The 24321-nt window shown below is 45.3% G+C and overlaps 1 protein-coding gene across 3 annotated transcripts in view; it reads right to left on the bottom strand.

Moving 5' to 3' along the window:
* The window catches only part of VILL (villin like), a 36077-nt gene that overhangs the window by 5413 nt on the left and 6343 nt on the right, over positions 1–24321 (bottom strand). For 2 of the 3 annotated variants that reach the window (XM_061474497.1, XM_061474496.1), the window contains exons 2-17: positions 18400–18481; positions 16854–16928; positions 14564–14760; positions 13356–13464; positions 12920–13030; positions 11219–11418; positions 11053–11131; positions 9583–9681; positions 7199–7352; positions 6087–6187; positions 5332–5469; positions 4621–4779; positions 3576–3755; positions 2687–2832; positions 1857–2001; positions 1014–1202 (exon numbers count right to left, since the gene is read on the bottom strand). In XM_061474497.1, the coding sequence (XP_061330481.1) occupies positions 1014–1202; positions 1857–2001; positions 2687–2832; positions 3576–3755; positions 4621–4779; positions 5332–5469; positions 6087–6187; positions 7199–7352; positions 9583–9681; positions 11053–11131; positions 11219–11418; positions 12920–13030; positions 13356–13464; positions 14564–14760; positions 16854–16928; positions 18400–18468 (2151 nt within the window). In that variant the 5' untranslated portion in view covers positions 18469–18481. Of the gene's footprint in view, positions 1–1013; positions 1203–1856; positions 2002–2686; positions 2833–3575; positions 3756–4620; positions 4780–5331; positions 5470–6086; positions 6188–7198; positions 7353–9582; positions 9682–11052; positions 11132–11218; positions 11419–12919; positions 13031–13355; positions 13465–14563; positions 14761–16853; positions 16929–18399; positions 18482–19992; positions 20067–24321 lie in introns of those variants that run through there. The other variant, XM_061474495.1, reaches the window with a different exon arrangement.

Raw genomic sequence — 24321 nt, 5'->3', positions numbered from 1 at the left:
AGGTTTCCATTTCTACATAGCAAAGAGCTATTATTTGTAAATCAGCTTTTGAGAAGAAGAAGGCTTGTATGTATGTAGGGAGCAAGGGTGACCTCGCTCAGGAGCTCCTCGGCTCTGACGGGTAGTCTGCAAACCTGAACATGAGGCCTGTCTGCTCGCATCTTTAATTTCACCAGAGTTTGCCCTTAAAGCTGGGTCATAACATTTTTTATGTGGCTGCATTTTGAAAAATGTATTCTTTATTTTTTATTTTTTTAGTTTTCTCTATGATGCTTCTGTTTTCACTCTGAAGATTTTACTACTAGCAGTCCCAACACATTTTCTGTTGAAATCACAAACCTGATTTGGAACCTAATTGGTTTTTCAAATAAAAATGTGAATATTGTGAATTCAAGCACATTTATGTATATTTACAGAAATATTGGTTTCACCAAACAGGTAGTTTTTGCTGGTAAAGGAATAAAAGCTGCTCAGGTAGCAGCACCAGGAAGCCATGAAGCTCAGGACATAGAATTACAGAATGGTTTGGGTTGGAAGGGATGTAAAATATCACCCAGTTCCAAACCCCTGCCATTGTGAGGGACACCCTCCACTAGACCAGGTTGCTCCAAGGCCCGTCCAACCTGGCCTTGAACACTGCCAGGGATGGGGCAGCCACAGCTTCCCTGGGCAACCTGTGCCAGGGCCTCGTCACACTCACAGGGAAGAACTTCTTCCTAAGGTCTCATCTCAGTCTCCCCTCTGTTGGTTTAAAGCCATTCCCCCTTGTTCTATCACTCCATGTCCTTTTCAAAAGTCCCTCTTCAGATTTCTTATCAGCCCCTTTAGGCACTGGAAGCTGCTCTAAGCAATCCCCAGAGCCTTCTCTTCTCCAGGCTGAATGACCCCAGGCTGACAAGGTGTCATAGCACGGTTTTGCTCTGTGCAGCATCAAGGATATGTTCACTGACAATAACACCCTTTAACCACCCCTGAGCATGTGTGCACACCGCAGGGCTTTTCTAGAAACTTACACTCCATTTGTAGGGGTCCCAAGCATTGAACCATCCTGTGAAGTTGAGGGGTTCATAGCCCTGCTTCACCAGTATTATTGGAGTTGTCAAGTCTCTCCCTGCTGGATGGGTCTTGAGATACTCCTTAGCTGAGGCTATTGCCTCATTCCTCTCATATGTGTTGGAGGCTTTGCCAACCCAAAGGAAAATCTGCAAGGAGAGAAGGTATTGAAGCCCAGTGAGTACTTAGGACCTGTGCAGACACAGCTGTTTACTCTTCCCTGCCAACTGGAGCAGAAATAAGACTGAAAAGGCTGTGTCCCAATAGTCCCCTGGGATTATGATCCCAGATTTACTCCCAGCCTTTTGAGACATGCATAAAGTATAAATATTTCAGGAGACAGCTCTTGTACATTTCAAGGTAGCTAAATCCCATCCTTGCATGGGCCAAAACTCTAACTCAGTAAGCAAACTCCTCTGAGACATTTTCCAACAGCCTAAAGCACATTGTCACCATTGGTGCTAGAAAATGAAGGGGAGGGCTTCTGGGTGCCACCCCCTTGTATGAGCTGGCAAAGACTGGAGCATGTCCAGCTCTTCTCACCTTGGAGTAGGGCATGGACCAGGTGCCTCAGTATCCTCCTTTCTCAAGCAAGGCGAGCAATGCTACCTTACTCACATGTTTTGTACCTGGGTGAGGACTGGACATACGCCTGCTTGTCTGACTGAGCATCATGAAGTGTTTGGAGATGGGACAGAAGGCATGTTGCCCTTGATTTCACACTGAATGTTGGATTCAAACCAATTGAGCCCTAACCTGTCAGAAAGTGTCTGGGGAGAAGGGGAGGGGGGTTCTGTGCTGACCTCTTCCCATGTGTCTAGCAGCATAACATCATCCTCATCCAGGTCTTCCTGGCAGAAACCCACCACCTCTGTCATGATGAATCGACCCGTCTGGTTGGAGCACTCGAAGAGGCGAGGCTGGTACTGTGTGATCTGCTCTTGAAACCTTCCTCATGCGCAGCAGGGAAAGAAAAAACAAGAGAGGTGGAAACCTTTTCCCCATGGTTTACATGCCACTACTTGTCATGACCTTGATGGAAGAGGTGGGAATATGGCAACACTCATCTGAGGGCATGAAAATCAGCAATGTCAGGTCTCAGGGGACTGTTGAACCATTCTAACAATTTTTGAAGGTAACTTTTCCTCCACCCAAAAACAGGCAAAAGCAGAACACTTCTCTCATTGTGGAGATGAGCCTGATGGCAGGTGAAAGCCACATCACATTGCTTGATTGCAAAGGAACCCATCACCTGCCCAGAGGGCTGGGGAAATCCAGGTTGTTCAAAAGCAGATATAGTTTCATGAATCTTATGGGGCTGCCCATAAAGCTAATAATGGCTAGAAATGGAGCAAGTGGTTCATGTAGCTCTTATGGCAAGCTATGGAATGGATTTACTGTGGGAAAGGAGGATGTAGCACACTCCTTTCAGCAGGGTTTGGACCTGCAGCTCCTACTTCACAGAAGGCCTGAACCAAAATCTAGGAAAGAGACATCTCAGTGTGGTTTCCGAACAAGCTTTTGGTGATACCCTAACCTTGTGCTCCCTTTAGTGAGGACACAGTATCAAAGTTTTGATCCCTTGCTTAATGTTGCCTGGCAAAACCTGGAGAAACAAGCAGGTCACTTTTACCTCTTTTCACTGGCATAAGGTGCTTTGCCACCTAAGGCTTCCCAGAACTCTGCTGGCTCTTGTCCTTCCAAAATAGTGTGCTTGTCCCTCTTGGAAACGATGTCAGCTACCCTTTTTGCCATCTCCCTCTCATCTCCACTGCATCCCTGTGTTCAGGACAGAAGGTTGAGGTGGAGTTAGGTACAGACTGGCAAAATTTATCTGTGGAGAAAAGCTGGCTAGGTTCTATCCTCCCCTCTAGAGAGTTTTAGACCTGCTGGAATGCTTTTGAGGGTCTCATCTAAGCTAGTCACTCAGAATACATTTCTAGTCCTTCAATGGGCATACAGTGCAGCCAATGGCATATAGGACAACACTCATAGAAAGGTTTGGCTTAAGGGACCTTTAAAGATCATTTAATTCAACCTCCCTGCCATGAGGAGGGACATCTTTCACTAGATCAGGTTGCTCAAAGCTCCATCCAGCCTGACCTGGAACACTTGAAATTATGGGGCCTTTGCAACTTCTCTGGGCATCACTTCTGCTTTGGTTTCATATACCATCTCATCCTAAAATTGAAACATGATAAATGAATGTGCTCTAATCCTGGATAATTTGTTACAGCTGGGGTGCTGTAAGAACCTGGAGTGCTTTATTCAGCTGAAAGCTTTATGAACATCTAAAATGAGGTGAACCCCAACATAGGTTATTTTTGTACAGAGGAGGCTGTGTTACTGCTAATCCTTCATAGATGGAGATTTCTCCAGCTTGCACCTTCCTGCACTGGAATTTAATGGGCTGCCTGCCTAAGGGTATACCTCCATAGCTCAGTGGAGGTAGGATGCTCAAGCCCAGCATCAGCAATTTTGGCTCCCTTAAGCTGTTTCACCTGGACCCGTTGCAGTCTCACCTTTCCACACCACAGGTAGCAGACTTGGCTGGTTGTCAGCAGGAAGACATCATTGGAATTGAGCGAGGAGGCCCTGGCTGGCACCTCTGTGGCCTTTGTATTCATCTCATCTGTGCCTCTCACCTGGAAGAGGCGGACCGCCGGCTCGGGTGCACTTTTCTGAGCCCGGCTCGTGCCACCCTGCAAAAAAACAGAGAGAAGGATGGTACTGTGAGGTAAGGAGGACAATCAAATCCAGAGTGCAACTGATTGGAGGAAGAAGACTGTTGGGCTCGCAGCTGTAATGATGGAACATGGTTCTGTGCAGAGCAGGTAAGGAAATTTAAGTACCTGTTGGTTCCAGGTCAGAATAAAACTTACATGGCATAACTTCCACTTTTCTCCCTGATTAACTCTGAGCCTTGACCAGCTCCCACTGAGATGCTCAAGTTCAATGTGAGCAGATCTTACTGCCTGCAAAGCATTTGCCATGTAGACAGGGAAAGGCAGCTGGACTCAGATTTCCAGCTGTGTGTGGCTCACTGAACATCTGCCACGGAAGCTATGTGGTGGGACCAACGCTGAGAACAATCCCCCTCTTCCCCAGCCATTTGCAATGCCTCCACCACAGATGTCAGCAGCCACTGCAGCAAGTAAAGTGGCTTAGGAGTTAATTCAGACAGGGACAATTCAAATCATGTAACAGTTTGTAAGCTATTTTGCATATCCATTCTGGATAGTGTAATTTGTAATTCACAGAAAGATTGCCTTCTTATAACTGCAAAATATTTTGGGATAGAGTTAGAAAGAATATCACACATTAACACTGGAACTCAGGAGTGGACAGCTGAGTCTGGGTCAGTCCAGGACTGTGTTTACACATATGGTGTTCAGGCCACTTGGGAAGCAGTAGAAATGTTCCACCGCTTCCATCTGCCAGCCCATGCAGACCTGGCAGTGTCATTCCTGAATATCAGCCCATTTTTCTGGACTATTTCCATTCCAACTGCCAAGCCAACACTAGTGTTTGCACCTCCCGTTGCCCACATGGACAGAGCTGCGTTACCTCGTAAATGATCAGCTTGCCCTTGAAGATGGCCAGGAAGTGTGCGGGCTCCTTGCCCATTGTCACGCGCACCTGCACAGCCTCATCCCCATGTTTCTTGTCCAGCTCAATGGCATTAAGGGCACAAGCAGTGATTTCATCCACAGAGGCATGACGGCCCTGGGGAAGACAGAGAGATGCCTCATGCACGCTGATGAGATGCAGGGTATAAAGCTCTGCACAATGTAACATCTTGCCAATCCAAAGCCCTGCATATAATATCGTGAGATCAGAGTTAAATCTTCCAGATGTTTAAATTTCACTTGTATCCTGGTTTTGAAGACTTTAGCATCCCATTTTCAAAGCATCTCTCTGCCTCTTAGGAGAGGAAAAAAATGCTTTAAAAAGGAAAGCAGAAGTATTTATATACCCACAGGGCTCCAGGAGCTGAGGCTCTATGGGACAATCTGAAAGACTGCAAGGTTTGACCTCAGCATTATAAGCCCCAATATCCTTCACTTTTTCTGACACTGCTGGGTCTCAGACTGATGCCTTCTTGAGCTCAGTGTCCATGCTGCCCAGAAAGCACAGCTTGGGATATTTGCAATGGACAACTGAGGAGCAAAGGGTATCTGAGTTCTTCTGAATGCTTGGGTTGCAAATTTTTTGTGCAATTACTTCTTGCAGTTTCGATCTTATAGGCAACGCAATCACTGTTTCTGTTTGACCTACCTGCCACATGTAGAGGACATAGTGAGGCCTGCCTGATCTCAAGTAGGTGTACAGGACCAGGTAGCAATCACCTCCATAGAACTGCCCATATGTCTTGGGATTCACCGGCTGCATTTGCAAGTCCTCAATCCTCCACACCTAGTGAAAGAAACATTTTGGTGAGCAGCAGTGGGGTCTGTAAAGACAGAGCACCCCCCCTTTGCTAGCAGACCACTGAAGTTCAGGTCTTCAGTTGGAAAGATAACCCATCCCTGGATGCCAGTTCCCCCAGCTTGACTAAGTGCTTGCTGGCAAAGTCCATTTTCTCCTGGCTGTCACGATACATGTGCCATTAATGGATCTTCAGCAGTCAGTGGTCCTCAAGGAGAAGCAGTCTCCAGCTCCCTCACAGCCCCTCTCCCAGCCAGTTCCATCTTCCATGAGAGGCCACAAGAATGGGAGAGGGACTTCTGCTCTGTACAAATTTGGTTGATATGGCCTAAACAGAGAGTGTTTGACTGTATCAGTCTCCTGGCCCACACTCATGGCAGGAGAGGAGTCATCATGGTGACTGCTTTGCTCCATTGGTCAAAGGTTGGAGAAGAAATGCCCCTGAGCTACTGTAACTGATGCATTAGAGTTCACAAGCACTTTGCTCTGGCTGCAGCTGTGCTTCCTTGGGGAGGGTAGGTGGGCACAGCATCACAGCTCTATACATCTGGTCTGTGTGAAACGCTGATTACTGCATCCTCTGCTAGCAAAAGGAGCTCTCTCACCTCTATCTCCCCGGAGGCATCATCTACCATTCTCTGCTCAGCAGCGAGCTCCGGTCTGGCATGGAGCTGAGTGGTGTCAAACTTCACCTGCTCCACCTTGGCTGCATGCACCAGCAGAATAAAAACAAGAACCCAGTGAATGAACAAGAACATACAAATGCCCTGCATCACCCTCACACACGCACACGACTGTTTTACATGTGAGAAAAACCTTGTCTACGGTTGCAAGAAGCCAGTCTTGCCACTAGTAAGCTAATACTGATTTTGGATTATGCAAGAGTTCATATGCTCCAGTGTTGACCTGTTACAGGTTGGCAACTGGCCATATGCACATTGCAGTGACAACTGGCTAGTAAAAATACTAGTTGTCTTCTGACTGAAAATTCATAATTGTTTTCCAAATCCATACATACCTCATTCCTTCCAGAATGTTGCTTTCAGAAATAAAATGGCTACATTTTTCCAGCTTATGGTAAGGAGAGAGAGTATTTATGGAGAGCACAGAGAGATAGAGGTGGAGAAAACTTGTAAGGGAAAGAGATTTGCAGCTCTCAGGCTATTATTGATGGAGACATCCAGCATCTCTGTCACCGTCCCATCATTCATCAAGTTCTCTCTCTTTGGTATTGTTTACTCTCCGGGGTTAATGCATTGTAATATTCACTTCAGCAGTGTGATAAATTGAGGCACCGTTTACACCTGGTGTAAATACAGAATAATTCCATTGATGTCAGGAGGGTCTTGGGTGGATGCCAGTGTAAATGAAAGCAGAATGTCGTATAACACTTCCTCATCAGGTTTAGCATCAGTCCTTTATAAAAAAGTTCTGAAAGTATGAAATTTTGCATACAAATTTTCAGTGATCTTCTGTCAACATTTACATTTGGATTAAGTAGTAGTTTGGTTCATATAAGAAGCCTCAGCAGTTCTCAGTGCTTTTCAGCTCCTGAATCCTTTGCATCTACTGAAGAAGGTGGAAAATACAAGGTATGGGAAGCATGTGCACTAGATTTTCAAAATACTGAAGGCAGGAGGCAGTTAATGTGAATGATGTTCCCTCAGCTGTTGCTTAGCCCAGGTAGGAAAGACAAAGTCAGGACAAACATGCTCACCAATTTTGCCACTAGTGTAGATTTTGCCCAGTCCTTGTGTTTCATCCTTTTCTGTCCACCTCTGGAAAAGCTGTTTAAACATGGCTGACTCTGCTCCATCACTGATCACTTCAATGTTGATGGATGAAGGATAGCCTTTGGCTTGGATAAAACCCTAGTGGGTTTGAAAAAGGACATCAGCGGGGATACACCAAGCTTTTTACAGACATAAAGAGGGATGTGGACCTGAAGCATCTCAAAGAGTGAACATCCCTCACTGAACACAGTGGCATGACCAAGGACAGGATTCACCACAAGACTTGCATTCAGACTTACAAATGGAGGTGTCTACAAGCTCTCACACATAGCCATGTTTATTCTGTATTTAGGGAACTTCACCCTATCCCTACAGGCCAGTCATTTGGATCCTAAACTTAATCTCTACATAGCGCCTTAGTCTTGACAAAAATGTCTCTCAGTGGGTCTCATGAAAAGCCTCCTTCTCTGTCTCAGATATTTCTGTAGATGACTTCTAGGGATGGATCTAGGAGTGAAGGGGAGGGAGCAGTGATACGGTGTGCCCATGACCCAAGAGCCTAGTTCAGTTCTTTGCTTTTTTACAAACATTTTGTTCCTTTCTTAACAGGAAGACGGATCTTCCTGTGTTATGATAGAGGGCTTGAAAGGTAGTGAAAGGATGGAGTCAGTTAAGTACCCCACAGCACGATGTGTGTTCTGAAAGGACTAAATTCTCACAAATCTCTGCTTTATTTTTTTAACTTTTTTCCCCCAAACCCAAATTATTTCTTTACGATAGAGCTACTATTGAGTCAGAAGACTACTTCAGCAGAGGTGCCTGGAAGAAAATTAATCTGTTCTGCCACAACGCCAAAGTCATTGTTCAGTTCTGGGAACTACTCTTATGCTTATCTCAGCAGGCCCTGGGATGACCTGGAGGTTCAGTGCCATCAGTCATGGTTCAGGGAAGGAGCCTGACTGTGGGCTTCTGAGCATTCATCTTCTGCTGTAAATACTACAGCCACACACTACCTCCAGGGAAAAGCAGAGCAGATGGTCCTCCCATCCCTCCCAACTGCCGCACTGAAAGAAAGAGATATCTTTTGTTCTACATGTGTAGCCCAGGGCCAGAATTTGAAGAGCTGATTGCCTAATATAAAGCACCTGATCTAAGCTTTTGAAAAGAGCACTGCAAGATAAGCTTTAAGGTGAAGTTTTTCTAAGCTTTGCTTCTCTAAGACAATAGGTGCAATCTGTATTGAATCTGGATGTCTCCAGGTAAGACCTTACTGATGATGGAGCTGCTGAAGTTCAGTATATCCTAGTAAGAGCTCATGGAAGATGAGTCTGTTTATGGTATCCACATAACTGAGTAAACGAAATAAAAGCTATGATCCCTTGTAGTCTTCACTTCAGCATGTCAACTTGTAAAAAAACCTACTAAATGCCTTTCTTGCTCAGGCTCCCTTGAGGCTAATGTTTTATGGAAAGAAGTGTTGAGGCACGTTCTGCCAAAAAATAACTTCATGGTAGCTCATCTGGAGGAGCACCAGGGCATTATGCTAATGTGCACTTTCTCAACATGAATCCTGGTCTCGCCTCAGGTTTGCCAATCTGAATTAATGGCAGTTATTAACAATCTCTTTCTACCCATTGGAAGAGCCTTGTATCACCTTCAAATTCACATGCAGAACCTGGGCCATTGGTGATGTGAAAAGGACATGTTGCTTATAATGGACTTGCGGTTGAGGCTTGTAGCACCTACATTAAAGGTCTGGCTTTTACAGAAAGCCCAGATCAAGTTTCTCACTGACTTGCCCAAGATGTTACCTTTGGTTGGGAACACAAGAGATGCTTTCAGGGTCAAAGCAGTGGTCCATGCTGCCTGGAACAGCGGCATTAAGAGATGCTGTTTAGTGAGCATACACGAGCTTGGTGGCTGGCTTCAGTCTGATCCCTTCACTCTCCTCAGCAGCCACAATATTGGGTCATGGATGTTAGAGATGATATAAAAGCCCCTTTATTACCTGTTTATGGACCTGTTGACCATGAATTTGTCTAATCCCATCTTGACCCTGCTGATTCTCTGTGTCCAATCAACAGTGCCAGCAGTCCACCATTTACTGAGTAATGAAGATTTTCTTTTATACTTCATTTTCTTTATAAATTTCCTCCTAGTTTCAGTGGCAGGTCTTTGTTCTTGTGCAATTTAGTGACTAGCAATTTTGTGTTTGCATCATCTTGCCTTGCTTAGATGTGCAACTTCTCTCTCTGTTATTATGCAGGCCAGCTCTTTAAGACCTACACTTAATTGCAATTAGTGGTCAGATCTAGATTTGCGCTTAGTTAACCTCCCATGACACTGTTTGCACTATATTACAACTCACCACAGCTCGAGAGAAGGCTGCTTTTTTCTCTTCCAGGCTGGAGGCTTTTCCTCTCCAGACATAAATCTTAAAACCACCTTGGTCTAAAATATAGCAGTCCTGAGGTGAAACAGAAAAAACAGATGTAAAAAACTCCACACAGGCAAAGGTCCTTGTTTGTAGCCTACTCTGGTTGGATCCTTCATGAAGATTCAGATTAGATTTTGGTTTAGCTCATTTCCTTGCCTTACAGAGCTTCAACCCTGGTGCAATCATTAGCAAAGGCAACACAGGATGGTTCATAAATGGACCACACCTACCATCAACCATACAGTGCAAGCACACCTGACCCAGGGAGCTGACCTTTAACTATAATGAGTTAAAATATGTATTTTTCTTAAGCATCGCTCAAAACTGGCCATTACCATCTCCTAAGAGACGTTCCCAAACCGACAAACACCAGCTCCGAAAGGCTGGAGGAAAAGTGCTGAAATATAATCCTCAGCCTGCTGTGCTTCAGTGCTGCTGATGGTGGTGCTCATTTATGCCAAATCTGCTACTAAAGGAGCAGGAAAAGTCAGAGTTAGACATCTGCATGACTATTCTGTGTTCCTAGTCTGGAGCTGAAAGTGTTGAATCATTGTGAAACACAGCAGAATCCTGAACCCAAAGGAGATGAGGTGGCTGCCAGGCAGCCTGTCTCCACTGCAGAGAGCTGGTGCTTCAACCAGACAACTGTGTGACCAAAGGCTTCTCATTTTTCAGGCTGAACTTTGACAAAAAAGAATGAAAGTTTCGTATTCCTGTAAAAGGAGACTGAGATTTAACAAGGCTGACACCAGCATGAATAAGGGAGCTGGAGCCTTGCAGCCCTACACTGTCTTGGAATAGGCTTGTTTGTGCTGCAGAGAGTTAAGGATGAGCAATTCTCTGCCAAAATTCAGCCAGGAGGATATTAGGAAAGCTTTTGTTTTCTGAAAGCCTTTTGCCAGAGGGTCTGTAAGCAGTCTCCTTCCAGTGTGCATCACTGAGACCAGCCACTTGCTACAGCAGGATAACTATCTTCATGATTTTGTGAGCAGAGTATTCATTTGCTCTGAATTCTGCAGGTGGAGGGCTATCCCCAGATATGGGGTATTAAGAAGCCTTATTTCCATCTGGAATTTATTCCTGGCCCACGTCTCTCCTTGACTCTGACTGCCAAGCTAATGTCATCCTTGGCTGAGAGGGTCAATTTGCCATCTCCTGTTAGAACAGCCTCAATGAATCACCTGCCTTTGGCCACTGAGGCTGTAGTAGGCCACTGGCTACTACTGAGGCTGTGGTAGGGCTACACTGTCCTGTTTTCAGAGGACATCTGATAAACCTGAATGATGGAAGGGCTGGTAATTTTCAGGAAATGGGGTATCCCATTGAAATAAGTGTTCAGCTGAAAATAAAGCAAGCCCCACCATCCTTTTCTCACTGTAAAGGCTGATGGCTTTCTCTCACCTCATGCTGGAGCAGATCCTGTGTCAGGGGCCGGGTGGCTACCTCCTGTACCATCAGGTCGTTGTCCTTCTCATAGACGCTGGAACACAGAGGCATCAAGCAGAGTCAGGCTTCACAGTGCTCACTGTGAGAAAGGACAGGGTTTGGAGAACTTTTCCGGACTTACTGGTAGAGCCGAACATTTGCTTTCTGCAGCTCATCTGCTTTTGTATCCGGGATGGCATCTCGGAGCTCCCCACGCCTCTCACCCAGCACCATCTTCATGATCTGCATGAGGTCCGGGGAGTCTTTCTCGTTGTCAATGATGCCAATTTGAGCGCGGCCGCCTCTTTCACTGTCCCTGATGCTGCGAGCCAGCATGAGACCCTGTACAAGGATCAGCAGGGGGTAAATCGTGAGGCTGAGAACAAACTCGGTGACCCTCAGACCTAAAGCAAAGATTGAGCACCAACAGTCCCAGCCAGATTACCACAGCTCTCTGAAGCTTCTAGTGTCCTCCAAATTTAGCTATATAAAGTAGTGTATATGTCTGCAATGCCTGCTTAGGAACTAACTCTCAGGAAAATCTTGCTTATGTTGGATCTGACCTATCAATAACTTGGTTACGTGTTCTTATTTGTCTCATACTGACCAAGCTGGAATCACTACAGGGGCTTGCTCCCACAAAGCACAGGCATGTGGTAGCCACAAGAAGCATTACCCATGTCTGGCTGTACATAAACAGGTCCACCGATCTTGTGACATGCTCTGGGAGAGACACGCACACTGAGGACATTGCTGAAGACAACGAGATTGGATGCTGCAGAGCTGCAGGACCCTGGATGCTCCGTGGTGACTTTTTACATTTAAATGTTTCAAGTATTCAAAAAACGTGGATGCTTTCTGTGAAAAAAAGCAGTGTGAATGCCAGGCAACTAATTAGGCAGAAATCTCAATTTTCCACTGAATTCTCTTTTTCCATGTCTCTTACCACAATAGCTCTGAAAGGGGCCCCTCTTTGTAGACCTAGAAAATGACCTGCTTGATTGCCAGGCCTGAAATGAGCCATGTCCTGTTCCTCACAGCAGCTGTCCCTCTACCTGCTCTCCCTTCTCTGTGTCCTGAGGGTTTCTTTGTCTCTTCTCCATTCTGTATTCAATCTTCTCCTCTAGCCATTGTGTCCTGGAAAACTGCCTTTCTTGTGAAGCTCCCACCTCTCCTAGCTCATCAAGTGACATCATGCGAAGAGCGGGCCTGCCTACCTTTTCATGAATATGATGAGTGGTTATGAGTTTGGCCACCAACTTTGCTGATGAGCCATTGACATGATTTCTTTATTATATCTCTGTATCTCACTTTTTCTATCAGGAAAATAACAATAAGACCCCTTTGCAAAGTGCCTTAAGAGCTATGGATCTGACGTATCAACACTTGGGTTATGTATTCCTACTTGTCTCATACTGACAAAGACTGAATTCCCAGTGATGCTGCAGAAAAGAAAGGAAATTCATCTACCCCTAGTGTAGTTACTGCAGCCAAACCTACTGGTGTTACTGACTTTTTAGTCCTATGTCATACAAGCCATAGGGCACAGAGGGATGGAGATGGACCTCCCCAGAGGGGGCTGGATGCCTTTCTGGAGCCAGAGCTAGTGATGTGCCCACAGACACTGAGGCCAGGTCTGAACTAAAGGAAAGCAATTCCTTGGGCCTGTGATACCAGCAAATGGGCAAGCAGAAGATTTACCATGATTTTCTCTGTTTACCTGTGTTGCTGATTTCACTGAGATTTTCACTGTGCAAACACTGAACGCTGTTTTTCTATTTTTTTTATCCTTAGGCATCAAAAAATATTACTAGTAAATGAAGTGGCTTTTGCCTCTACTCACTCTGGATTTCTCAGCAATGCAGCAGCTGGGTCCATTCCACTGAATCAGCACTTTCCCAAGGTCCAGCAAGAAAACATCACCTTTATTGAAACTGTCCCAGGAAAGTGCTACCTGTCATGAAGAAATGAAAGTGTTTGGCAAACCAGGGAGGACAACGAGCACTGCAGGAGACAAATCGCAGCCACTGGATCTTGCCCCTGGGGGATGTAAGAACTGGTATGCAATGACACACTCATTTTTCCAGCACTCAGCTCTTCACTGAGCCCAATGGCTTCTCTCATGACAATACTAAACCCTCTAGTGAGGTCTTGAAAATTACCCTGTAGTAGGGGTCCTTGAGCAGAGATGAGCTAGCTATCAGGTGAACCTGACTGAAAATGAGTGTAGGAGGAGAGGCAAGGAGAAATGATCCATAAGGAGACAGGTCTCTTCTTACCTCTGTGGCTGATACATGCTTCTTCCCCTTGACATGAAGAAGACGCTTGATGTTATACATATTGGTCTCCACATGCTTAAATCCTGAAGCCACTCCTCCCTTCTTGTAGCTGTTGTGTAGCAGGGAATAAAGTGTTAGAGCTGGTTAGAAAACACTTTCACCTATATGGTCTGAGAACACCTCAAGATTCTGGTGATAACTAAGATATCATAGCTTGGAAAAGGCTGGCAAATGTAGTGAGGCATGTGATTCAGAATACTTGAGATTTGTTTGGTCCAGTTTAACATACCCACAAGAGGATGCTGTGGTGATTAGTCTACCTGTAAAGATGTGGAAGGAGCCTACTTTAATTTCTCATTCCGCCTCAGACTTCCTGCTCAATCTTAGGGATGTGGTTTAGATCAAGATGAAGCCTAACTTGTACTGATTTCAGAAGCAGATATGTTTCCAAATAGACTTATAAACCTACATGTCCTTCGAAACCTTCATTCTCCCTTACTCATCTTTAAGATGAGGGTAAAACCAATTTCCTGTCTCACGAAAGTCCTGAGGAAACTCATGAGAGCTTGTAGAGAGGCACAAAGCCAGATTGGGATATAGAGTATAGACCGAGGATCGGTTTTCATCTGAGTCTTCTTCAGCTGTTTAAATGCAAGGCACTTAAGCTGTTTATTGGCAATGAAGGCCCCCCTGGAAGACAGCTATTGAAGTCACCTTAAAAGACCCCAATGTGAGCAAAGACCACAAGATTGGATTCAACAGTATCTCTTAGGTGGCAGAAGTTTAGAGTCTTTAGAGTCTTTAGAGTCTTTTAGAGACTTTACTTCCACTACATGAATATTACTTGAAGTATGAAACAAATCAGCACTTCAAAGTGAGTATTAGTCTGAAGTGCCTTAACGGGCATATTTATCTGAAGTGTGTGGAGGAGAGGAAAGAAGACCCTAGGGTGAGCAAAAGGGAGGTTAAGAGGAAATTACTGCAAATATCTGGGAAAATTACCAGTAGAACAAAATGTCATGGTTCCAGACTTAATGAATATAAATGATTCTTTCAAAATGAGAATTTTTTCTTCTGGATTTTGACCAACTTCATCACTGTCCATATTTTTCAGGTTTTTGAAACACTTATGGCTCTGAGATATAGAGAAGCAGAGAAATCCCAGGGACCATGACCCACCTCGTTGCAGGGTATTTTGAACTACTCACATAATGCCATTGCGGAAGTAGCTTTGGAAGGTCTCAGACTCATGTCCCTGCACTTCCCGGTGCTGCACAGGGTTCCCTCCAAGCGCATTGTCCAGCTGGGTGACATACAGGGCTGCGGCCCCTTGTTCATCCTGAGATGAATCCTTGCCAATCCAGTAATGCAAATCCACAGCAGACCCACGAGAGGCTCTTTTGGTCTGGAAGAGGTGGGAAAGATGAGTCAGAATGAAGACACAGCCCATATGTGTGTTTCAAATAATATCACTGCCCCAGGAGACCTGCTAAAACCTGGAAAAACCAGGTAAAACCTGGTAAAACCAACCAACCTTTCCCAGAGCTTTTCCCAGTTCTGCCTTTCTCCTGGGCAAGGGGAGGCAGGACGGAGCCTTAGGATTCTCTCTGGCAGCTCAACCTGGAGCCAAGGACCTTATTCAGGAGAACACTAATGGGCTTTATGTACAAATTGAACTGAAGGATGTTACTGTCTGATATTCCTTTATAACTCTTGTCATCAAGGAAAACTGAGCACCTGTGCAACTACAAAATTTAATTTGTTTAACCTGCTGTACTTTTGTAGAGTTTTTTATTCAAACTTAAGGGAGACTCTTCTCATAGATTGCCTTTTTAAATGTAATGTACGCCGCTGTTTATTTGCCTGGAGATACTACCCTTTCTTTCCTGTTCTCTTTCTCATATCACACTACATAGTAACACAAACTGCCTCTGAATTCCTGCCGACTTGCAAAACAGACATAACTCCAAATGAAGCTGAGCCTATGTGTGCATGCTGTGATTTGTCTTATTACAGAAAACTCCAGTAGCCTAGAAAGAGGAGACAAGCGATCTGAGAACAGGTATTCTTATCGTTATCTGAGTTGTGCCAGTTATTTTTCAGCACATACTGTGTTAAACTCCATTATGGACACCTGGGAAAGGTAATAAAAGCTCATTTTATAAACTGGATTTGACACTAAGTTCTGTTTATTTGCTTTGTGCAGTGATACCACAGCGAAACACGGTAGAAGAACTTGGAATAAAATACAGCTCAGTTCCTCTAGCACAGATAATTAATTTGTGGCAAAATTGCTCCATTTAATACATTGTACTAAACTGCCTTTGTCCTGCACACAATCTTTGTTTGGAGAGCCTCCACTGAATATGCAGAATGCAAAGATGAATATTTTTATCCTCCCATCTGCCATGGCAAAGGAGTGTAGTGGATTGATTAAAGGGTTTTTCTACCTGGAAAAGATATTGAGCCTATGAGCATCAAAATCTATACTGGTATTTACAGTAAACTCCTTGCAAGGACACTCATATTCTGTTCCAAAGCATGTCTTTGGTGGCTACTACCAAATCAGTTCAGCATTGAAAGATAGCATAAAGGCTCTGCATGGTGAAGTAGAGCAGGAGACTCATTCTATATCACTATCCCAGCCTGGTTTCCTGGCTTCATGTATAGTGGATGTACAACTGTTTATTGTGCGATAGAGGTGGCTTTGCTGCCTCTTGACTGATGGAGATGTTTGCAGGAGGGACACTCAGACTCAGGAAGTGGGAAGTGCTTTTGGTTTCCACTGTCTGGAACTTTTTTAATACAATGGGCCCTGGGTTGCTGTATGCAGATGAAAAGATTTGGAAGGAATTCTGGGGGCTGAGTGCAACACACCATCCTTCCACAGAGGTTTGGGAACACAAGGCAGTTTGCACAGCCCATAGGGTAGAGCTGGTCTTCCCAAGTTCCTCATGCTTCTGGTTAGCCTGGGTTCAGCTGGCTGCAAGTAGGTCTGGACCAAATTTGTGTGGGACAGATGAAGTGTCCTAATGGGGACATGAGAAGGGCTGCAGAGCCTCTGTGCTGCTTGTGTGATGCAGGATAGGTGGTACACCTCCATTACCCACATCATCTGCTGAAAATGAGACCTTCCATTTGGCCACTTCTCACACCCTCAAAAGACTCCTACAAGGCATGCAAATGTGGTCTTTGATTTAGTTTGCCAGGAATGTACTGGCTATTTTGCCATGCCTGGACATGACTCAGTTGATTAGAAGATAAAGGATTTTAATGAATAACTAAGCTAATGGCTCCTCAGGACTTCTGATTTACTAAGCATACAATATTGTTGCAAGAGCTCCATTAAATGCAGGTGCTTGATTAGGTGGTGAACACACATGCACAATCACAGTGGTGCTCTCACCAGTGAGGCTACCTAGATCCAAGTCAGAACTAAAGAAAAAGGGTTGAACCAGTTGCCTGCCACAGCAACCAGTGTTTGCCAGCCTTACTTACATGCAGAATTATGTAACAGTCTCCTTCAAAAAATGTCCCATAGGCCTTTTCAGGTATAGGAACCATCTTCATATTCTGTAAGGAAAGGAGAGTTTGGGTCATTACTAGAACTTCAGAGCCAGAAGTTGATGTGTGTGAAACAGGACAGCTGCGGTGCACTAAACACTAAGGTGATAATTGGGGTTTGCAGAAGGAAGAATCTGTGTGGTGCTTGTGAGCTGGGAAAAGCTGCTTCTGAGGGAAATCCCCAAAGTACTAAGGGGTGAGAAGGGACAAATTATAGTGCTTGGACAGACTGACAAGGTCTCCTTGACCTTCTACAATCTTGTAGGTATAGAGAAAGAAGACCCAAGTGCTCCAGAGCTTGCATTTGTAGGTAATTTCCCAGGAAAGTGAGCACATCCCATCCTAAATTTAGTTTTGGGGCATGGTTTTTACTCAGTACTTATAAGTTCAAGGATAACTTTCAGAGCTCTGGTAAGATGACCACTTTACCAGGGGCTCATATCAACTATCAGTGCTGAGAAAAGACAAACTTGAGGACACTGATATGTCCTTCACTCCTCCAGACCCAAATTGTACCCTAATCTCATACAAGTGCACAATTAACTAGCCATGCCTGCCCAGAGCAGGTGCCTGGATGTGCCATCCACCAGAATACCTGCAGCTCCTGGGCTTGGACAGGCTCTGTGGTTCCCTGGAATCAGAGACATACATTCTTCTGGTGGGCTGACCTGCTCCCCAGCATACCAGCTTGACCCTTGTCTCTAATTACAGAACCTCTGGGAAGAAGTTAACTACAGTGCTTTGGAGAGGAAAGGGAAAGACCCTGTGATATGTGGAACATAGCTGGGGTCTGCAGAAGACCACCACCACTTGGAGACGTGTTGGAGTGCCTTCCCACTGCTCCCCGGAGTGGACTCTGCACCTCAGTCTATGCCCTTTCATTGCAGGGGAATGTTCTTGGAAAACTGGGCCAGAAAAAGCAGAATTGAGCACAGACCGGCTCCAACCCACAATCAAATACCACCACAAGCAGAAGGAAACTTGCAGGCTGCAGTATCTTTCCTTGCAGTGACCCGTTGATCAGAGTTGGAAAGACAAGGATGAAGTGCAAATAGACTCCATGGGATGCTTCTGCTGCAAAAATGGGTGCTTTGCCCACAGCAGCTGCTCATACACACTAAGGTTACCTCTGCATAAACCCTCTTCTTGGTGAAACAGGGAATTAATTTCTAGCATGCTAAAGCAGCCTTTTATTGGTTCCTGAAGGGGGTGAGAAAGCTTCTAGTGTTGGAAACACAGCTTCAGTGACACCACATTCATGTTTCCTCAGTCAGTATTATCGCTGTTTCACAGAGCAGGAAACCAAAGCAATAACACGTTGAAAGCTGCATAGGGAGATACTGGGTCTCCTGTTTCCCACCGTATCTTATCTGTAATACCCTCTTTTCCCACCCAGATTACTTCAAGAATATCTCTTTCTTGAAACATATATACACACACAGGTGCAGAGGACATATGCCATCACTGCGTTTTGTCTTACCTCTATGCCCCATATCTGCAGTCCCAGCTTTCTCTCGATAGTTGGGAGATTTGTGTCACCGTCTGTCATCCTGCAGTCTGAGCTGGAAGGGAAAGGAAGAAGGAAAAACAAAAGAAGTATATAATTGGATACAGCAGTAAGTGTGCTAGTCTCCTGGGTTCCTCTTACTGTCAGTGGAGGCTTAGTACAGATAATCTATACCTTGAAATGTCACTATCTCTCTGCTGACTATGAAGGGAGCACAGCTGCAGTCATCACCAGTTAGGTGGGATGAACCCTCATTCCCAGGCTGTCCATGTTCATGGGGGGCCAAGCAAAGTGTGTGATCGCAGCACAGCAAAGACTAGATAGGATACCATTGCTCTGGTGTGGAGTCATTTTCCCCTATTTAAATAGGTAGAAAGGATTCACCGGGGTGTTGGACCTGACATCAGGACTCTTTTGTTCCCATCATGGCATGAAGGGTGGCAGAGACAATAGCAGACCTCCAGGAAGGAGGGCATGGCAGGTGTCTCTTGAGCAGCTCAGCTCCACTGTAGCAGCCATGGGACAGATCGTGTTTGTGTCAGGGCAAGACCCATACCAGCCCTTCCTCTGTGAGTTAATCCTGCTCAGAGATCAAGGCTCAGTTTCAAGAGAAAACACAGCTCACTGATTTCTGTGTTTTGCATCCATTTGCTTTGCCAGTGCGCTCCCCTGATTTACATTTGTTCATGACAGACTGAACAATTGTACTATGTTAAAAAACAACAACTTGATTGACTGCATTTTCTTCTGTGTCTCTGGATGAAAAGGCTGCACTGACTGTAGGCCACAGCCTGTCTGCTCTCCTCTGCTCGGCTGTAGGAAACCACCTATGAGAAGAAACGGTGCCATTGGCTGCCTCAACTGGGCACAACTAAGCCATGGTAAGATGAAAACTACAAGAAGCTATTGCAGAAAGCCATGGAATAAGCTTCTTCTGAAGGACGGAACAAAGACAGACGATCCCCTGCCAGAAGGTATGTTAATTGCTTGTGCTATGAGAACATGGGAAAATGGGCTGCATTGGCACCATAAAGTCGTAAGAACCGATGGCCATTCTCCTGAAAAGTTTGCACACTAAGTAAGAGCAGAATAATTGACGTTCTAGGCAGAAACATTGGTCCATCCAGACCTCCCACAGCGGAGAACTGCCAGACCCTGGCTCCTTACACAGGCAGTAGTAGAGAGACACAGACTGTTGAGAACAGCCCCAACACCTCTCTGCAAACTGAACAGGCACCCACAGTCTGGCAGCGCTCAGTAGCAGGAGTCAGACACGCTCACTCCTTCTTGAACATGGTTATATCTGAATGACTGTGAAAGACTGAGTTCATGTGGCCTCCTTTACCTACCAGGAGTGTATTTAGTAATAATCATCTCCTCCTCAGGTCCTCCATATAGCTTCCAGACAGGAAGACAGGCAGCAAGGGGTAAAAAAAGACATTTTTAATCTCAATTTTTCATCTCAATTCAATACTTGAGACCCACACAGATTAAAAGCCAGATCCAGAAAGATATTTCAGTGTCTACAGAGGAGCTAGACTCTTTCTGAATGTCATCCTGACTCACCTACTGTGAAGTCCAGGGCTATCAGGGACTGAAGCCAAAACCATGATCCCAGTTCAGATTTTTAACCAAAAGACATTTAATACTGCATGCAAAAGGTCCCTTTTCAAATTAAAAAAAACAAGTGAAGCTTCCTTCCCTCAGCTATCTTTTTAATTTATTTAGGGTTTTCCCTTCCAGCATCAAAACAGGAACGACCTGAAAACAAAGCCAGTAAAGATGTTTATATGTGAGGGAAGTGTTCCAGCAAAACTGACACTGCTCCCTGTGGAAGGCAGCAGGCATTTTGCTCGCTTGCTAACAGTGCAGGAAACCGGCAGCTGGCCAGCTGTGAGACACAGCTGGTTCCCTGCTTCGTCCAGCATCCCAACCTCTCCCATTGGAAAAGTTAACCCAAAGGATGCTGAGATTTCTCCAAGCACAGACAGCCATGCTGGACAAAACCCTCCAAGATAATTGATAGAGCAATGCTCTATTGATTCCCACCTCTTTGACTTAAAGCAGGGATCTTGGGTACACTTCCTCTGCTCCTGGGGCTCCTTTCTTCACCTGAAACCTCTCCATTAGTGCTGGTCCCCACTTTTCTGGGAAATGCTATCCCTCCCTTCCTCCTTAGTCATTAAGCTGGGGCAGTGAGAAGCACAGACAAGGCTGGATGTTTCCTTTGGGCTTTCCAGTTTCTTTCAGCTGGAGGCCAAGTTAGAAATAATAGGAATATGACTTAATATAATCAGACAGCTTATTGCATTAATGATTTAATGTGGGTTTTTAGTCAGATGACCCTATAATTCAACTCCTGTCCAGACACAAAATTCAATATTTATGGAGTGAAAACTTCCCATCTGTGCTGAAATCAGGAAGAGCAGAAACTTTTCCAATTTAAAAAGAAGAAAAGGGATGTTTTGGGGCTTGGGTTCACTGTGGGGTTTCAACAGCGGTGTTTGGGTCAGTTTCTATCTCAATCTAACCAGTTTTGCCCAGCCCTAAGTGAAATACAAATTGACAAGAAGCAGAAGTCAACTGCCTCCAGGGAATTCACCAAGGCAAAACCAACTAGTACCAGGAATGGACATTTGCTTCCTTGCACACAAACACAGCTTTACCTGCAAAGTGGGGAGAGAGGCACTAGAGCAGCTGTAGTTCGCCTCTTTGTCTCCAGATTTGTAACATGTAACTCTCCGATTTCCATCTCCAGGGCCAGCTACTCTGTGTCCACTAGTTCCAGGGACTCTTGCACCATGGAAAAAGGAGACAAGCTCACACAATGAACACAGCCGAGAGGTGGTCACTGCATAGCAAAGGCAACTTCTGGCTTGTAGCTGTTCTGCTGGGTCATCACCACTTGGTTAAGATGGTATAAATTAAACTGCAAAGAGCAAAAGCTGCTCTTGTTATTTCAGAGGACCTGGAAACCACATGTCGGTGGCCGGATGTCACAGTCAAAGACAACCTGGAGCCTCTAGAGTAAAAAGCAAAGCCTTCCCTAACATGATCTTCATAACAAAACTGGTGGGTGAAGGCAGATGGGTATTTATGACACCTGCTCCTCTTCACACACTGCCAAAATCACAGCAACACTCTTGTTTGCTAAATATGTTCCCCAACTCCTCTCCAACAAGCACAGTGTGGGGAAAAGCTTTGCCTTCAGGAAGGACTAGATGACTAATTAAGTGTCAAGGTCACTCCCAGGACTGGTTAATGAATAACAGTCTGGGTGGAAGTGCCAGCAATCACTACTTCATTTTGGTCAACCTGGCATGTGCCGGGAAAGCAGACTTAGCAGGACATTTCTTCAGGCAGACTCAGGCTGTTTGGGTGGGGAGGGAAAATAAGGACTCAGAAGGGGGACAGGAGATCATTTCAAACTCCTGAAGCACATTCTGAATTAAGCCTGATTTGGCTTGTCTGGGTTTTGGCGGCATACTCACTAGGCTGTAGTCACGGTAATAAAAAAACCCCAGTGAAATGAGTAATGCTCTGTACAGCTTCAGGAAAATAGGAAGCAGCTGTGGCTCCAGCCTTTCCAGGCTGAAAGGCCTAATTATTGGGAATACTTGGACTGGCATTAGATGAGGTAAACCAGGGCTGTTGAATTGCTTTCATTGTCTCCATTATAGTTGGGCATCTGGGCCCAAGTAGGTGCCATTTTTTGTTTGCAGAGAGGACAGCAGTTAACTCTTGTTTTGCCCAGAGGAATGAAATTCAATGTTGAGTTTCCTTGTGTGGCTCATCAACTACAGCTTGGGACCACTGCTTTGAACTGTGAATGTGCCTAGCGAGTGACTGTTCAGAGGCACAGTACTCAATCAGTATAATTTGCCTTATTTTCCTGTCGCAGGACGAGTAAAAGAGGCTTTTCTCTCACATGGAAATGGTAGGTAGGGAGATCAAGCAATGGGGCTTGACTTCTTTCTCATGTTGCCAAACACTCACGTAATATCCTTATCCGTTCTTTTGTCAGGAAGCCGAAGTTGCCTAGGTGAGAGCACCTGTGACATGCATGTCCGTATGTGCATGTGTCGGTGACAGCTCCTGTCCTCTTGCACAGTCACAGGAAGGGTAGCAATCAGAGAAGTTGGATCACACTATCCATGTTGGATGTGCTGGGACATGGTGATGTGGCAGGGAACAGGGTATGTGTCGGGGGGATGACAAAAGGGGACAAAGTACAACTCGACTCACCCTCCTCCTCTAAGTTGCGCACGATTCAGGAGCATTGTGTGGTCAGTGAGCCAAGGAGAGGGCTTCATAGACATGCCCAACTGACCATGGAGAGCACTTCTGCCTCCTTGGAAAGAGCTGTTGCCTGGCAGCTAAAATTATGTAAAACAGGCCTTGAAATAAGATGCTATTTCTGATCATGGTGGGCAATTAACTATTGGAACAGCTTATAAGGAAAGCTGGCAGGCTCGTCTTTACTTAATGTCTTTGAAATGAGACAGCTAAATGGCCGGGATGTGCTTTCTGGGCTCTACTCCTCAGGGTCTGTGAGCCCTTGTTCAGGTGCTGTACTTTCAGCAAGCTGTGCCTTCCCATCAGTTTGGCATTAGGGCAATAAAATGGATTGATGGTTCAGCCACCTCCACCAGTCAGAGAAAATCCCCTGTCCATGCTACCAAATCCTTTGAGTGGATCGTGAATGGGGTTGAAGGGATTTTTTAATCGTCTTTTCAGTAGAGATGGATCAAAACTTGAGATGGAGCACTGGACAGGATGAACTAAGTTTGTGAAGAAGCTTCTTGCTCACCTTATCAGGATTAACGGCTCTGGAAGTAAGAAGGGACTTCACTGGGTTCAGATGGGCAGGTTTTCCCTTTTTCCATGAATGGCTGACAGGGATCACCAAATAACATCTCATCCAAGCAGCTACCTCTGTCACAGGTGACCGGTCTTTCCAGCTCTTTGCTGACTGGGCAAAGTCTGGGATGCTGAGAACTGAGATGCTAAAGTCTGTACAGGGTTAATGTGAGTGAAGATTTATGAGCCTGGGATGAAGTGGAGAGCCACTGAGTTGATTTTATGTTAATGGCCTCTCAAACCAGAAGTGCTCTGTGCTTCAGGAGAGATTTGAATTCCCTGCTCAGTAAGCTCAAAGCTGCAGAAACCTGGACCCACCTAGCCAGTTCCCAGGTTCTGTGAGAGCAATAACCATTTCGCCCTGTCTGACAAAAGCTGACCAGTCTCCCCAGGACCCAGCTGTGTCTCTTGAACCCTGGAAATTTACCCCATCTTCAATCTCTCTCTCAGGCGGTACCAAGAATCAGACCTTCCGCTTAGTGTGTCTTCCTATAGCCTGTGCTTTCACCCCCTTTCCATTTCTGTCATCTCTGACTTAGTAGTTTACACACGGTCTTCCCCAAAAACCCACTGGTGATGTTAGCCTTTACCTGTCAGCCCCTTGTGAGCCACATGAGGATGGGCTTTGCACTAATTCTCCAATCCTACCTTTATTTAAAAGCAATGAGCAAAAGGAAATACAAAGCTTCTGTGATATAACCACCTTCCCAGTTGCAACAGCCCTCAATCTGTATCTCGTCTGTCTCTTTGGATTCCCCAGAGGATATCTGATTTAGATGGGCAGGCAACTCATGATTTATGTCCTCTGATTTTACTAGTCCCCTCATTTCCACCTGCCATAAATTCTAGCTCAGCAGCTCTCTCCATCCAGAAAATCTTGCTCATCTCTCCACACCTCTCTTTATGACCTCCTTTGTCCTCTCTATCTATCTCACTGCTGGTAGCTTTCCAGCAGTCTGATCTTCAAGCAGATGGTCTTGTGAAACTGATTTGTAGGAGCAGATTTTTTCCGAAACTGCTGCTATTTCTGAATCC

This window comes from Pezoporus flaviventris, unplaced genomic scaffold (genome assembly GCF_033815535.1).
Source record: "Pezoporus flaviventris isolate CSIRO_AGI_PZ_B2104156 unplaced genomic scaffold, CSIRO_AGI_Pfla_v1 ptg000079l, whole genome shotgun sequence".
NCBI classification, from domain to species: Eukaryota; Metazoa; Chordata; class Aves; order Psittaciformes; family Psittacidae; genus Pezoporus; species Pezoporus flaviventris.
Note: the sequence above shows the minus strand (reverse complement) of the source record. Positions and strands in the feature narration are given on the sequence as shown.